The sequence below is a fragment of the Telopea speciosissima genome, chromosome 8, assembly GCF_018873765.1.
Source record: "Telopea speciosissima isolate NSW1024214 ecotype Mountain lineage chromosome 8, Tspe_v1, whole genome shotgun sequence".
NCBI classification, from domain to species: domain Eukaryota; kingdom Viridiplantae; phylum Streptophyta; class Magnoliopsida; order Proteales; family Proteaceae; genus Telopea; species Telopea speciosissima.
Window position 1 is genome coordinate 62523762 of NC_057923.1, and position 14918 is coordinate 62538679.

At 40.2% G+C, this 14918-nt stretch overlaps 3 protein-coding genes across 3 annotated transcripts; all 3 read right to left on the minus strand.

The window, feature by feature from the left end:
• Window positions 1-1081: 1081 nt before the first annotated feature.
• Window positions 1082-6330, minus strand: LOC122672553 (vignain-like). Its single transcript, XM_043870016.1, has 3 exons — window positions 6237-6330; window positions 1507-1694; window positions 1082-1309 (listed from the first exon to the last, which is right to left on the minus strand). Exons 1-3 carry the CDS (start codon window positions 6328-6330, stop codon window positions 1082-1084), a joined length of 510 nt encoding a protein of 169 aa, XP_043725951.1.
• A 1941-nt stretch (window positions 6331-8271) lies between these two features.
• LOC122670706 (calcium-binding protein CP1-like) lies at window positions 8272-10378 on the minus strand. The gene is made up of 2 exons (XM_043867667.1): window positions 10366-10378; window positions 8272-8785 (listed from the first exon to the last, which is right to left on the minus strand). The coding sequence occupies exon 2, from the start codon at window positions 8770-8772 to the stop codon at window positions 8272-8274; it is 501 nt and encodes a 166-aa protein (XP_043723602.1). The 5' UTR covers window positions 8773-8785; window positions 10366-10378.
• Window positions 10379-12618: 2240 nt separating this feature from the next.
• Window positions 12619-14650, minus strand: LOC122670704 (pentatricopeptide repeat-containing protein At5g48910-like). Its single transcript, XM_043867665.1, has one exon. It carries the CDS (start codon window positions 14644-14646, stop codon window positions 12649-12651), a length of 1998 nt encoding a protein of 665 aa, XP_043723600.1. The 5' UTR covers window positions 14647-14650; the 3' UTR covers window positions 12619-12648.
• Between the last annotated feature and the right edge of the window lie 268 nt (window positions 14651-14918).

A 14918-nucleotide genomic window follows, 5' to 3' on the forward strand; every position in this document is an offset into this window, starting at 1 on the left:
GCCAAGAAGGTCCCGGTTCGTGCGTGGCGCGGTGGTCATGTACGAGCCCAGGGGGATTTAGTCTGCCTAAAGTCGGATACCCCTCCTATCTCCAAAAAAAAAAAGAATTTACATCGACGTCCTTTTTGAGGGACTCGGCTCAGGTTCACGTACGAGAATGTTCAATTAATCAAGCTTGGTTGGCTTGGATCAATCTAAAATATTTCAAGAATAAAAAATTTATTTAGTAGTTCAATTTACAAAGATAGATTTCCTATATTTCTTTGGAAGAAGGTGTTGGTGGTGAGGGCGGGTTAGGAAGGGAGTGGTGGTCGTGGTGCCAATGGCGGTGGTGGTGGGGGGGGGGGGGCATGGCGGTGATGCGAGGGTTGCAACAAGGTTAGGTTGGGCCGACTTTTTAAAACTCTAGTTCAACCTTGAGTCCCCTTCACAGGTCCCAGGCTTCGCTTGACCTTGACTTAGGGCCTGAAAAATCCGACCCTGGCCTTGAGTCAAGGTCGGGTCAGGCTGACCTTGATTGGCCTTGATTATGAAAATGGGGGAAGGGAGACGCATGGGTGGGTTGGGTATAGGACAGTATAATAAAATATATTATACCACTCATTATTTTCATATTTTATAACAAAATGTGTGTTATATTTAAAGTTTATAATATATTTATACTGATATAATATTTATTTGGAAAATTTATGAAACACCTCTTGAAAATGGTTCGAAACTCGGATCACCTCCTGAAATTTGAAAATACTCAGATCACCCTCTGGAATAGAGCCCAATACTCAGATTCAACCCTATCGTTAGTTAAGTGATGAAGTCAGCTAGTTAAATTTTTTGAAAACCCTAAACTACCCTTTGGTTAATGTGAAGTTACTTTTTACCCTTGGATCTAAAAACCCCAATTTTTTTTAAGTTTATAAGGATGAGGGGAATCAGAGGAGAATATTCCCTCTTCTTCCCCAAATCAACAGAAAGACAAATGAAACCCTTAGGGTTCTCCCTCAAGGAAACGCCGTGAATGGCCTGAAATAACTCTGCAATTTTGAGATGATACACTCAATCCTCACTTCTTAGAGTTCGTCCTTTAGAAGCCAGAAGAGTTTTTGATGGGATAAGAAGCTTCCATGGCTATGCCACACAGTCCCTCTTTGGCTGAGACGTCACGTTGCATTCTAATGTAACCTTGCTCTCCCCATTCAGCTCCCCATGAGTTCCTCACAATCCAGTACTTAGTCCCATCAACAGTTGTTCCATACCCAACAATTGCCACCCCATGATCCAGCTCTGTTCTGCAAGGTCCAGTGAATACCCTCTGTGTTCATCATCAATCATCACATTTGCAGAGTTATTTCAGTTTCAAACCTTTTTAATTTTTATATTACATATTAATTAAATACTAATTTTGGATTGGTAGGAACTATATCACACTATTTAATTGAGAACGAAAACAAAATTCCAGATCCTCTGTTTTCTCTTTTTGTTTTAGATGGAGATAAATTATATACATACCTCTGAATAGAACTGGAATGCATTGCCGCTTGCTTCAATGGCAACTGATACAGGTTGGTTTGCGACGGCTTGCATCATGGGATTTGAAGTGGATTGGGGAAACTGCAGTTCTTGCTTCTTGGGCTTTTGAAAAATATGAGATTTAGGGTTTTCTTGATGGATGATCCTCCGGCCATATACCGTTCCGACTAAATCAAAACCCCAAAATTTTCCAATGGAGACCGCTGTCTCTTGATTTTTTTGTTTTTTTTTCCTTCTCTCCGACGACTCTCCGGCGAACTTACAGGTGTGAGGAAGATGATGAAATTAAGTTGAAGATGAAGGAAAGGGTAATATTGTAAATTTAATTCTAATGATTTAGTACAAGGGTAAAAATGTAAAATAGTCTTTTTACATCAATAACTAACAGCAAACTAACTCCGTTAGTGTGGAGGGGGTGATCTGAGTATTTTCAAATTTCAGGGGGTGATCTGAGTTTCGACGCATTTTCAGGGGGTGTTTCGTAAATTTTCCTATTTATTTTATTGTATAATTTAAAATAGGATTGGGTTAGGTTGGGCCGGGCCGGGCTGAAACTGAGGCTTCAAGCTTGGCTCCACCCAAACCTAAATAATGGCCAAAATTTTCCAACTGTGACCTGCCCTAAGGGCTGGTGCGGGTTTGGGGCGACAAGACCAAACTTGCAAGCCTAGATAAACCATTAGAAAAAAAAAGAACGGTGGTTTTTAACTTTAACATGAAATTATTGCTTTGCCCATTCAATTACCCATGTGCTCGTTAAAGAGTAAAATGAAATCAATTTCAACTTCAAAAGTGAAACACTTCTTCAACTATTTCAAATTTCTATTCCACTAGATTTTTATTTTCCGAAAATAAGGTTCAAAAACCAAACCATAAATTTTTTGAAATAGAAATTATCTCATGAAATTGAAATAAAATAATTGGACTCAAATAATCGCATTATGGTTTTAGTACATGATATCGAAATGGGCATTGATGACCCGCAAAACTGATACGATACTGAAATGGTATCAACTTGGATTGGCTGTATCGGATAAAAATACCCCTGAATTTCTTTAAAAATTGAATTTTTTTAATTATTTTACCCCTTGTTTGTACCATGCTACCAATACAATATCAGAATGATATCAATATCCATGACTAACAAAATCGATACATGTTGTCCGATACGAACGATACGATACCAATACTTAGAACCATGGTTAGACGTGTGGACCAAGTTTGATCCCTCTACTCTATTCAATATCACCCAATTCACGTGGGATTCGCTGGCCTTCGAGAGGAGCGTGGGTTGAACTACCCGAGTTTTAATTTAAAAAAACCCTGATTAGCACTTAGATTACTAGACAGGGTACGCCGACTTAACCTTAAATAATCAAAGAAAACGTAAGCGAGACAAAGACCAAAGCGGTACAGTTGGTTTCTAACTCTGACTGGTCCCTCCCTAAAGTTGACCAGTCCCAAGGGAACCGGTGCAACTCGGGAAGTCGGTTCGTGACTCGTGAGTCGTGACCAATGGTTATTAAGCACCGGTTCTAGAATCTGGATCTACATATCTATATATAGTAAGAGATAGGCCGGTAAGCAGAGCCCATAATGGCTATTAATCCGTAGTTGTTTGTCCATATAAGGGGGTAGCTTCTTGAAAGGAGGGAAAGCTATGTTTGCCTTTTTAGCAATCGGAGAAGAAGAGAGATTATATTGTGTAATGACTGAGAAGAGGAGTATGAGTTTGAACTTCGATGCGACGCCTTCCATCATGAATGGAAACAGATGCAGAGATTCAAGCCATTGATGAGACTTATATTGAGTTTGTTCGTGAATCTAACCCAACCCATCGTTTCGATTTACGAATCACGAAGAACAACGGTTTTGTTAGATTCACGCACAAACTCCCCATATGTTTCATCTGTATATTAATATATCCGCTTTAGATTTATCTTTCCATTTTTTTTCCCTGTTTAGAGCTATTTTATATTTATATGTCTAATCAAAATCAGAACTCTTGATTGTTTTTCTCCATCCCTGAGAAAATTAAATAAGAAGTATGAAGAAGGGGCTTTAGCGTCTGGAGACGATCCTGATCCTCGGGAGAGGGGCTAGGGTTTTTCCAATTTGGATAGCTTTTGAAGCGAGCATGGCGGGAATTCTTCAGGTTCCAGCGCTAGTTTGGTAAATAGATCCATAAAACGTATTCAATTTATGATATTGCCCCAATCTTCCACTCCCATCTCTATTTGGAATGGTTTCCGTTATTGAGTGGCGCTTCTAATTTATGCATCTCTGGTGTCATGTTGATTTCTGTTTTTTTTGTTTCAATTATTATTAATTAGGGCTTTTTGTTATGTTTTAGAATGGAATAGTTTCAATTTGTTTATGCTATCTAGTTGATACAGTGCTTCTGAAGTTTGCTTTGCTATGAACAGATATGGGAAAACATCTCCGGAAATCTATTCTGTCTCAATTACCTTTTATTTGGGCCCAAACCGTATATGAAGAATGCATGCCCTTGAAATTTCTACTTCTCTGAAAGGCAAGATTAGAGAGAAGTGATGTCTTCTCCTGGTTATTCTTTTTTCCAGTGGCTATGCATGACTGCGAATAAGATTCTTAGCAACAAGTGCTATCTAATTTACCTTTTCTGTTTTGTTTTTTAGTTTGTGAGAAGTAGTTATAGAGGCTATGTTTGGTAATTGGTATGCATTTCTATTCTCATAGTACAGAATGCACTCTTAGCTTAGAAAGAGAATATTGTTTGAATGTATGTTAGTTTATGCTCAGACGTTTCATCAAACACCTCATAGGCGAAATCTCTTCAATGAAAATCCACACGAACAAATGAAAATTTTCTCATTATTCTGAGACCTGCACATCTCAAGATCTCTAAACAAACATGTTGAAGTTGAACCAGCCATCAAAATATAAAAACCAAAACGAGAACTTCAAAAGGTAATATCATTACCAAAACCATCTGCTCTCCCGTTTCTGATCAAATCGGTCGGGGCATTTCATCGAACAACTTATGGACAAGAAGGAATCCACCACTCATTACCAAAACCATCTGCTCTCCCGTTTCTGTTCTGTATATGTATTTGATGGTATCTACTCCCAGTCTCTCTGTCCCTCTCTCAACCTCTCTTATTAGTCTTGTTTGATGTGATCCTCCCACCATTTTTCTTCTTATTATAGAGCCTCTCTCTCCTCCTCTTGCTTTAAAGATTTTATTTTTTATAACATTTTTTATTTGGATTTTAGGTCGGTGGTTGAACAAAGCGAAAGAAGTTGGGAAGCTGATAAAACCCATTCAACCAAACTCAAATGAGGAGTTTCTGCTATTCGGCTTCACAGGCGGAGGAGACGTGAAGAAGCAATCATCGCCATGGCAGATGATGAGAAGGTCCAACAACATGGCAAAGCTCCTCATCATAGTTGTCTTCCACAGTGGCGACGACGGATGGGGAAGGATTTCATGTTTCTCCACAGCAGTGCGAAGACAAGGAGATACCATTGAGATGATTGCTTCTTGAGTTTCTCCATATTTGCCCTATCGACCAGCTGAATCAACCGAGAATCGGATTCTTCCCATTGTGTCAACCCAATTGTAGTGGGGGTATTTCCAGAATTGGAATGTTATTAACCATATTTTTTTAGGAGATATATTACTATCGACCTTGCATATTTGAAGGATTATTCTGTTGGAACTGAGTCTTGAAGAAGTTGTGTGTGTGGGTGACTTTGGTGCTGGTGGCAAACTTTCCCATGTGAGGGCTGAAGTGTTTCTTACAATTTTCTTACGGGCAACCAAACAGTATAGGAAGGGCATCGCTGCCGGGCTGCATGGTCTCTGCACTAGCCTAGCCTAGGGACCAATCATCCAAAGACCAAAGGTGTTGGGATTTTTCATTTCGCCCTTCCTGTGTTTAGGTCAGGATCCATGTAGGTTGGTAGCCTTCATAGTGCATCCCCACACTGTCGACCATGCAATGCAGATTTGGATTAATACAAATAATGGGGTTTAGGGTTATCTCAAATGGGAAAATTTCACGAACCTCCCTTGAGGTATGACTTATGTTTAAGTGAAATTTTCATTACATTACCCCATGTAACAATATCATTAACTCTAAATCGTTTCATATTTGGTTATTAAATTTCATTTTACTCAATGGATTTAGATTCAGAAAAAAAATACCTTTAACCTATCCCATACTAGGCTGGTTCAATCTAGCACCCAAACACTAGAGTGGCCTCACTAGGCACATAATAGACCATAATGCTTCTGCAACCATCATCTTTGATGGTTCTCACTCTAGGTAATTTTCACTCTAGCAGACTAGCAGTAGGTAGTCTTTTCCAAGCTGCTCCATTCTGTTCTTGGATTTTTGCCTGGTGACAGGTAGTCATTTCTTACGATTTTCACTCTACTTTAAGTAGTTCTCTCCGAAGTAGTTCTTTCCGTGACTCGAAATCGTGACGTGGTGCTAAGTTTTGATACCAAATCTTATGTACTAATAATTCAAATGGATATTTTAATAGCCAATTAGAATCCTAAAAGGGAAAAAAGAAATCTGAAATTATGGAAGCCAATGTTCTCTCATCTTCCCCAAATTAAAACCAATGGCTCAGCTACCTAAATCCATGAGAGAGGGAGAGAGGGTCATAACTGAGACTCTGACTTCTGAAAGAGAGAGGAGAGAGATTAAAATCATTACCAATTGCAATGAGCTGAAGAACAGATAATTCCTTGGCCAACTGGTGGTGTCCCTCTCCCTTGGCATGAGCCGAATCGACAACATCTTCTACCATAATTGCCAATAGCCTCATTTTGAGAATCAACCACTATCCCCATCAAAATGCTCTATTTACCCTCACCTAACGACTTCTGCTGGGGGTGGGAGGGAGCAGGAGTGGGGCTGGGGCGCTGGGATTGCAACGGCAACATGGGGATTGGGCTGCGCTGGCAAACAAGAACATGGATGGGGCGGTGATGTGGTAAAATAGGAACAGAGGGCGGTGATTCTGTAGGGAGAGGGTGGTGGTGGTGGTGGTGGTATTGGGTATTACATTTGTAAAAGAAGAAGAAGAGGGTATTAGTGTCATTTTAACCCCATCAAGGGTATATTGGTCATAATAGAACTTAAAAATTCCTACCGCTAGCAATTAGTGTGTACAATTAACAGACTAGGAGTTTTTGTTATTTCGTTTGAAAAGCAAAGTTGCAACACTTGAACTGGCTACACTCAGCACGGTTCCCATTGAGTTGCACATGAGAGAATGTTTTCTGCGTGAGATGGAGGGATCACGTCCACATACAATAGGAGTTAAAATGACTGTCATACCCCCATGTATGGCGAAAATTCCTCGTCAAAAAAAGGCCTAACATATATAGGTAATAGGTTCTTACAGGATGTGTTTTTCAAGTCGATAAAGTAATGAAGAGAGTTGGCAGAAGATTGACTTTTTGGCAAGTGTTTGCAGCTGGTGCCCTTTGAAGTATCTTGAGTGGCTAGCATGTTCTCCATGCCATTTTGTGCGAAAAAATCCTCTCCAGCGCGCATCATATGTTTGTGTGATGGCCCTTTGCAAGTGTTTGCAGCTGATGACCCTTTCTTTTGGTGCCCCTGGAAGTACGTACCTGGAGTCTCAAGCATGTTCTCCATACCATTTTGTGCCAAAAAAACATCCTGGAAGAAGAGATTCAAGATAATAGCTTCATTTGTCTTTTTTATCTCTTTTCTTTCTTCACATGAAATGATTACCTCATATGAAATGATTTGGCTGCCTTCTAAGTACATTACACATTTACATTTTATTGGTGCCCTCTTTTATGTCGTTTGCACAAAGAACCCTCTCTTATATTATTTATTTATATTTTTTGGGAAAAAGTTCTGTGTCCGGGAGTGTGGCCTATGGCAGCACTCCCATGAGTCTATTTCTCTCCTCCCCATGTGAAAAGACATCTTTGCCCCTTATTTTAAGAAGAAGAGAGATAGACACATGGGAGTGTTGGTGTAGGCCACACTCCCGTACAGAAAACTGTTTCCCATATTTTTTATTTCACGAAGGAAGAAAGATCCATAGTACGAATATTAACAATTTATAATAGATATTTTTGTTGTGATGGTTATGGGGTAAAAATATATATAGAAAACAAAACACACGATGAGGGTATGCCATTGTTTTTTTCCACATATTTAGATGCAAGGGCCACGCTCAGACACATGGGGTGGAAATGACCGATACACTCCCATGAATGGCAAATATTCTGCCCCTAAATGTGTCAATGCGCGGGCTCTCATTGGTTGCCACATGCGACATGGCCCTTACGTCCCACACAAAGAACACTCCCCCCTCCCCCCCCCCCCCTTTATTTAATTAATTTGATTAAGGGATAAAAATAGCATATGCCACTAGGGTGTATATTCCATTTTTCAAATCTTCATTTGGTGTGACATGTAGATTCCTCATTGGAGATGTATTGTGGAAAAGATAGGTATATTTTGATACAAATCAATTTTTTATAATTTGATTTCCTTTTGATTTTTTATTTCTTTAAACAAAAATTCCTCTTGGAATGGAACATGGGTCGGTAGAAAAGTCCAAAAAGTCCAAACTTACAAAATATCATATTAGCTATGACGCACGCCTCTCACGACAGGTAGTCAAAAAAAACTAGCTAAAATTAATACTAAAAAAGAGCCATCTTCGTTGACTGCCACTAGATCATCGATCAGCGATATAAAGGAGCTACTTCCCGGCGAGATCGAGATCGAGGGTTAGTATCTTGTGCAGACCCTCATAAGAAATCCCATCATTTTCATCTCCACCGCCCAATCTAATCATAGCCTTCACATCCTGGTCGCCGGCCGGAAATCCGGCAGAGTTCATGTAAGTCCTAAGGTCATCAAACCCAACCTTGCCGTCGCCATCTCTATCCATAACCTTGAACATATCCTCCATCACATATTTATCTCCAGATTGGAATTGGGAAGGAGGAATTAGAACTCGCTCGAACTCATCGTATTCAACAAAACCATCTTTGTTGGAATCTGCAACTGATATCATAGAATCGATATCCTCATCACTAGTAATGTTAGCGCCGGAGAAGAAGAAGCTTGAATAGAACTTTCGGAGATCATCTAGACTGATCTTTCCGTCCCTGTCCACGTCCAACAGGTCGAATGCTGGCCGGAAATCTGTACACACTCCCTCCAATCCCCAGCTCGAAGTTCTGCCGGAAGGACACATTTTGTTTTTTCGTATTTGAAGGATTCCCGGAAATCCCTTATTTATAGACGAGAGATAGAGAGATAGAGAGATAGAGAGATAGAGAGATAGTGAGGTTTCATGAAATCTTGGAGGACAAGTTCTTAAGAATACGTACAAGAGTTGGGTATTGCCCAGTTGGTTCCAAGATGGTATACGTGTGGGCTTACGTCATGTGACCCCTTTCTTCCTTCTTTTTTTCTGGTTCCGATTTATAGCCTCTTAACTCTCATCCATAAATGCTGAAATAAGACAAAGAAAGAGAGAGATGCAGATGACAACAGGACAAGGTTGAGGTTTCTATTTGTCGTTACAGCTATGGCGATAGATAGATTCCACCGCTCAACCCAAGCTGCAATTCTCGTCCTCTCAAATCTCATTTTCCCTCTTTAACAAGTATCTATTTTGCCACGTGGATAGATTGGTCACGTGTTAAATTTCAGATTATCAAGCAACGCATGCACAAGTAAGGGGTGAAACAGTGCGGTTTTGATTATACGGTGCAGTTCTAGTTCGGTGTACATTTTGCAAGGTAGAAATCAAAACCGCATCGGATAAGAATCATCTAAAACATAATCGTTTTATATGGATTTTTATCTACTACTGTATTCATCGTGTTGCGTTGTAGGTACCATGTGTGTCAACTATCATGTGGGATCCATTGTGCACACATGGCACCTATAGCGCTACACGATGAGTACAGCAGCAGATTAAAGTCCATTTTATATGTAGTGCAATTTTAACGGTTTCTATTCGATTTTCGTTATTCGATTTACATGCGGTTTGTAATACCGATTTTACCTTTGTACCCTTTAATTTTTTTTTTCATATCCTTATTATGTGGGAGAAATTATATTTTTTTCATACACATCTAACTCTAAGCAAAGTTAACTTAGACATGCTAGTTGCAATAATAATTTTAAGTGATTACTCAAGGCCACAAAGTAGCATAAGGGAGACCAACCTGAGGACATCACCAATCCATACCCCGACTTAATTCATTAACAAAGTCCACTAAGAAATGTTCGTACTAAAATCTACCGTCCCTTCATGAATTTGGTACTCAGAGTGAAATTCAAAAAAATCTGAATAAGGAGTCCTAATATTTTAAAGTGCTTAACCCCATTCTTAAACAAATAAGAATATTCCTAATCTCGGTTTCTATTCGATTAATCGACAATTTTTTGGTTTTGAATCAAATCGAACCAAAAATAGAACCTATGAAATCAGAATCACGCCGTTTTTATACAGTACGGTTTGGTTCAATCATAAACGGTCAGTTCTGATTCCAACTATCGATTTCAGTTCCATTTTGACACCCTCATGCACAAGGAGATGAGCAGCAAAGAAGAGAACGAGAGAAACCTAGAATCATCTGGAATCTTACCTTGGTTGCCCGGGTTAACACGAAACATAAGATCAGACGATTCAGATCCGATTTTTATTGATATCGGTAGATCAACTCAACACGGACCAATGGTACGCATGCAGCATGAAAGAGAGTTCTGGGCTTACATTCTTCTTCAATGAGGTATGACGTAAGAGCATCTTTTCTTTTCTTCTTCCACCGAACAACTCTCTTTCTCTCTCTTGTCTCTTCCCATTTCCATCTGGGCTTCGGAAGATCTTGTTATCATCTGGTGGGCCATTCTATTGTTGGGCTAGTTTCGTTGTGGCCATCTCTAATAATTGATTCCAAATTTGCTTATGGCTTTGTTTGGTTGCAAGAGTTATTAAACAGAAGGGAAGTGAAAATTTTCAAACCTTAAAAAGAAACTTTTGTAGTAATTACCTCATGTGATTGTAGAAACTGCTTAAATTTCATATCATATTTAGTAATGATACATTTTACATGTAATTTTTATTTTACTTTTTAAACCAAAGGGAAATAGATGCAAAATAAAATGAAATTTAATAACCAAATATAGAATGATTTGGAGCAAGTGATGTAGTGAAATGGGGTAATGATTACAAAAGTTTCCTATTTAAGTTTTAAAATTTTACTTCCCTTCCCTTTAATTCCCCTTCAACCAAACGGAGCCTAAACAGCTCCCCCCCACCCCACCCCACCCCACCCCAAGTAAGGGGTGTCAATTTAGAATTGGAATAAAAACTGGTTATTTAAATTCGAGGCGAATCAAACCGGAAAAAAAATCGGTTTACTTATAGTTTTGAAATTTAAATTTTTATTTGATTTGGTTCAATTTTAACTTGGAAAATGTCTGTTTGGACCAAACTGAATAAAGTCCGAACTTGAACTAGACATAAACCGTAATAAACTTTAAGAGACTTAAACACATGTTCTAAGATTTCAGTTTTCACTTCATTTCTTCAACCCCCATCTTCAATTATCGACTCTCCTCAATTCTCTTCTACGGTTCTTCAATTGTTCACTCATTTTTCTAGATTAGTACTAGACATTCTTAAGATATTTAAGAACTGACACCTCCTATTCCTCATCTAGTCTAAGGATCCACCCTTCCCGTCCCCTTGTATTTTTATTTGCTCCATTTCGTGTCCGCTCCATTTTGCCATGTTCCTCTAATAGAGTGGGGTGGACCTAAAGGTGTAAATGAATAGCCAAAATCCGTTTCTGTATCTATGTTTATATTCGTTTAGCACTATCCAAATCCGTCCAAAGGCTAAATAGATGCAAATACGGATAGGCTGTAGGCTATAGCTATCCGAAAAGTTATATTTACATGTAAACGAATAAAATATCCGATCCATATCCATATCCGTTTAGCACTATCCAAATCTGTCCGAAAACTAATCGAATGTGGATGCGGATATAACAATACCCGAGCCGAATCTAATCCATTTATATCCCTAGGTGGACCCCACCCGACTAGTGTTCGGATAGGGATAGGGTGGTCATTTACGACCCCCCCTCCCCCCCTCCCCCCCATGCCCTGTAAGATGAAGTTGGGGTAATGGACCTGCCCAGGAAACGGAGCAGATAAGGTTCCCTCCCCCCTCCCCCCTCCCACACACACACTCACACTCACACTCACACTCACTCACACACACACACACACACAAAAAGGGTGTTTTCGGGAACTCACTTCGGAAACACGGGGTTGTTTTAGTAGTTACATGTAAAAAATGAAGACCTCCTTACCAAGGAAACCCTAATTTGTCAGATACATATATATCAGCTGGGGGAGTCGGAGGGAAAGGTATAAGGATGTGGAAAAATCACACTTCAAAAGATGTGTTATTGTCTTTTCAGTCTTTTAAGGTTTTCCGGATATTTCAAGTATTTCCCTATTGTTCAGTCCTTCATTCGTATTCTTTGTAGCTTGGATTTCTGTTGTAGTACAAAATTGGCTTTGCAAAACCCTTTCTTCTTATACCATTATCTTTCGATTGAAGGATTTCTCCTTTTGTTATCTCTTTTGCTGTCCCCCTTTTATTTAGTATGATTTAGGGGTCTTATGATGGTATGAATTTTGAGGTAATTTTGAATCATTTTATTTGAGACCTGATTATAATTTGATGACAAATACAAGCTATTTCTGACATATTCTACCATCCACCATATCTGCTTTTTTTTTTGGTTTCATTGTCTGCAGTATAGCATTGGGGGATATGATCAACTCCGTCTGGTTTTTCCAATGTTTGAATTATAACTAGTAGGGTATGATAATTTTATTTGCATTAATTAAAAACTTGAACTAATAGATTTCAATATTAAAAGTTTGGAACTGAAACTACCATTTGAGTAATCGAATGGAAAGCTCTCTGCAAGTCGAAAGCTTCCTGTGTTAGTAAACATAAAAATTCTGAGATTTAATTTTGGAACCAATTCTATGATTCTAAAACGGTGATGGGTAATAGGGAACAGAGAAATTTCTCCTACCAAAAATCCTTGCATGAACAGATCCCATTTTTGAACTTATGGAAACGAACACGGTCCCTCACTATTATCTCACGTTTATAAACACGGGAAACAAGCTTGGTCATGGAGTGACAGTCTTCGCAAACTCTGAGGTTCTTCACAATCCGAATGGTAGCCCCAGTGGATGTGTTAAGTAATCCAAAGGCAATTGCAAGTTTTTCACTGTGGTAGCAGAGGGTGGTTTCCTTCTCTTCCTCGTCGATATCAAACAGAACTTGACTCGTCTCTGGTTTATAATCTTCTTCTAATTGTATCCTTGTAATCATCTCCTTCAACATTGAGTTGATCTTCTTCATCTGTGGGTGAGAACCATCACCCATTATGAACTCATGAATCTCACCATCCAAATCAATCAAGCTACCTCCAGGAATCGTCTTTAAACCCTTTTCCTTCATCTTCTTCCTCACTTTGGTGACATCGTTCCATCTCCCTGCCTTGGCATAGATATTTGATAACAAAGCATAACGACCACTGTTCTGTGGCTCCAATTCAAGCAAAAGCTTCCCAACTCTCTCACCCAGTTCTAGATTCCCATGGATCCTACAAGCGCCTAATAGAGCTCCCCACACAGCTGCATTTGGTTTCATGGGCATAGATTTTATAAGGTCTTCTGCCTCTAACAAATGACCTGAGCGGCCAAGGAGGTCGACGGCGCAGCCGTAGTGCTCCACTGTGGGCTCTATCCCATACGCTTGTTTCATAGAAGTGAAGTAGCTGAGGCCTTCATCGACCAAACCCGCATGAGCACATGCGTTTAGCACACCTAAGAAGGTGATGCTATCTGGTCTAAACTTCTCCCTCTGCATCTTCAGAATAAGCTCAATCGCATCATCGGCGCGTCCGTGAATTGCAAGACCACCTATCATGGCATTCCATGAGAAGACTTCTTTGTATTTCATCTTCTCAAAAACCTCCCATGCCAAGTCAAGACGTCCACACTTGGCGTACATATCCACCAGAGATGTCCCTAGAACTGCATCTAATCGGATGGAATTACGTCTTATGTAAGCGTCGATCCATCTGCCTTGATCAAGAGCCCCAACATTCGCACAAGCAGCTAGTACACTTGAAAGGACGAACTTTCTTGGCTGAATTCCCTCTTTTTGCATCTGATGGAAGACCATCAGAGCATCCTTGAAACCACCTCCTTCGATACAACCATCGATCATTGCACTCCAAGAGATCTCATTTCTCTGAGGCATAACGTCGAACATTTGTTTTGCGGCATCTATCATACCACATCTCCCGTAACCAGTGATCATGGCGTTCCAGGAATCGATGTTCCTCTCTGGCATACTCTCAAACAAGCCACTTGCGGCCTCCATGTCCCCACTTTTGAAGTACCCATTGATCATCGCGTTCCAGCACACGACATCTGATTCTCTTGCGCCCTCGTCAAGCATCTTGCGAGCATCTACAACGCGGCCGCAGGTCGCGTACATCTGAATCCCGGAACTTCTTATGTGGGCATCTCCTTTATGCAGGCCATGTTTTAGAGCGTGGGCATGAAATTGCATCCCCCCTTCGACTGCCTTAGCGACAGCACACGCCTTGAATAGGGTCGGGAAGGTGAACTTGTTGGGCCTGGAATCTGCAACAACCATTTCACAATACAAGGTGATGGCCTTATCTGGGGCATGGTTTTCTAAGTACCCTTTGATCATGGAGTTCCATAAGAAGGTGTGAGGTTGCGGAACTTGGTCGAAGATCTTGAGTGCACAATCCAAGCTGCCAAAATGAGGGTTGGCATAACACTTCACCAAGGAACCAGCGACGTAACTGTCTTGGGAGAAGCCATTTTTTATTATCTGGGCGTGGGTTTGTTTGAGATGTTGCAGAGAAGTGCTGCAGTTGGTGTTTAAGAGGGTTGAGAGAGTTTTCTGTGTAAGTTTGGAGGAAATATCGTTGGGTACGAGATGGCAAGAATTAGGCTCTGTGGCCATTGTTGTGGTCATTTCTGCAACCACTAACCTCCAGGCTGTGGCAACATTACACTACCACTCATCACTCATAACCCAGCATGAGCGGAGCTCTGTTTAACAAACCATCTGCATTCTGGATAAGAGACTTGGGCCCCAGTGCTGCAAAAGGCTGACCTTAGGTATAGGAGATCAAGCCCCAATTCAACCTTGTTTTTCACTTTCTCCGGCCAATTGCCAAAACATAAACCCTTTTGGACAAGGGTTTCCTGGTCTGCACCAAATGCTTGTCACGTGGCAGGTCACAT

Coding starts and splice junctions, on each gene's coding strand:
- LOC122672553 (XM_043870016.1), bottom strand. CDS start 6,330: ATGGTAGAAGATGTTGTCGATTCGGCTCATGCCAAGGGAGAGGGACAC. Junction 1,695..6,236: donor TCTTCAGCTCATTGCAATTG/GTAATGATTTTA, acceptor GTTTTGATTTAG/TCGGAACGGTATATGGCCGG. Junction 1,310..1,506: donor CATTCCAGTTCTATTCAGAG/GTATGTATATAA, acceptor TGATGAACACAG/AGGGTATTCACTGGACCTTG.
- LOC122670706 (XM_043867667.1), bottom strand. CDS start 8,772: ATGTGTCCTTCCGGCAGAACTTCGAGCTGGGGATTGGAGGGAGTGTGT.
- LOC122670704 (XM_043867665.1), bottom strand. CDS start 14,646: ATGACCACAACAATGGCCACAGAGCCTAATTCTTGCCATCTCGTACCC.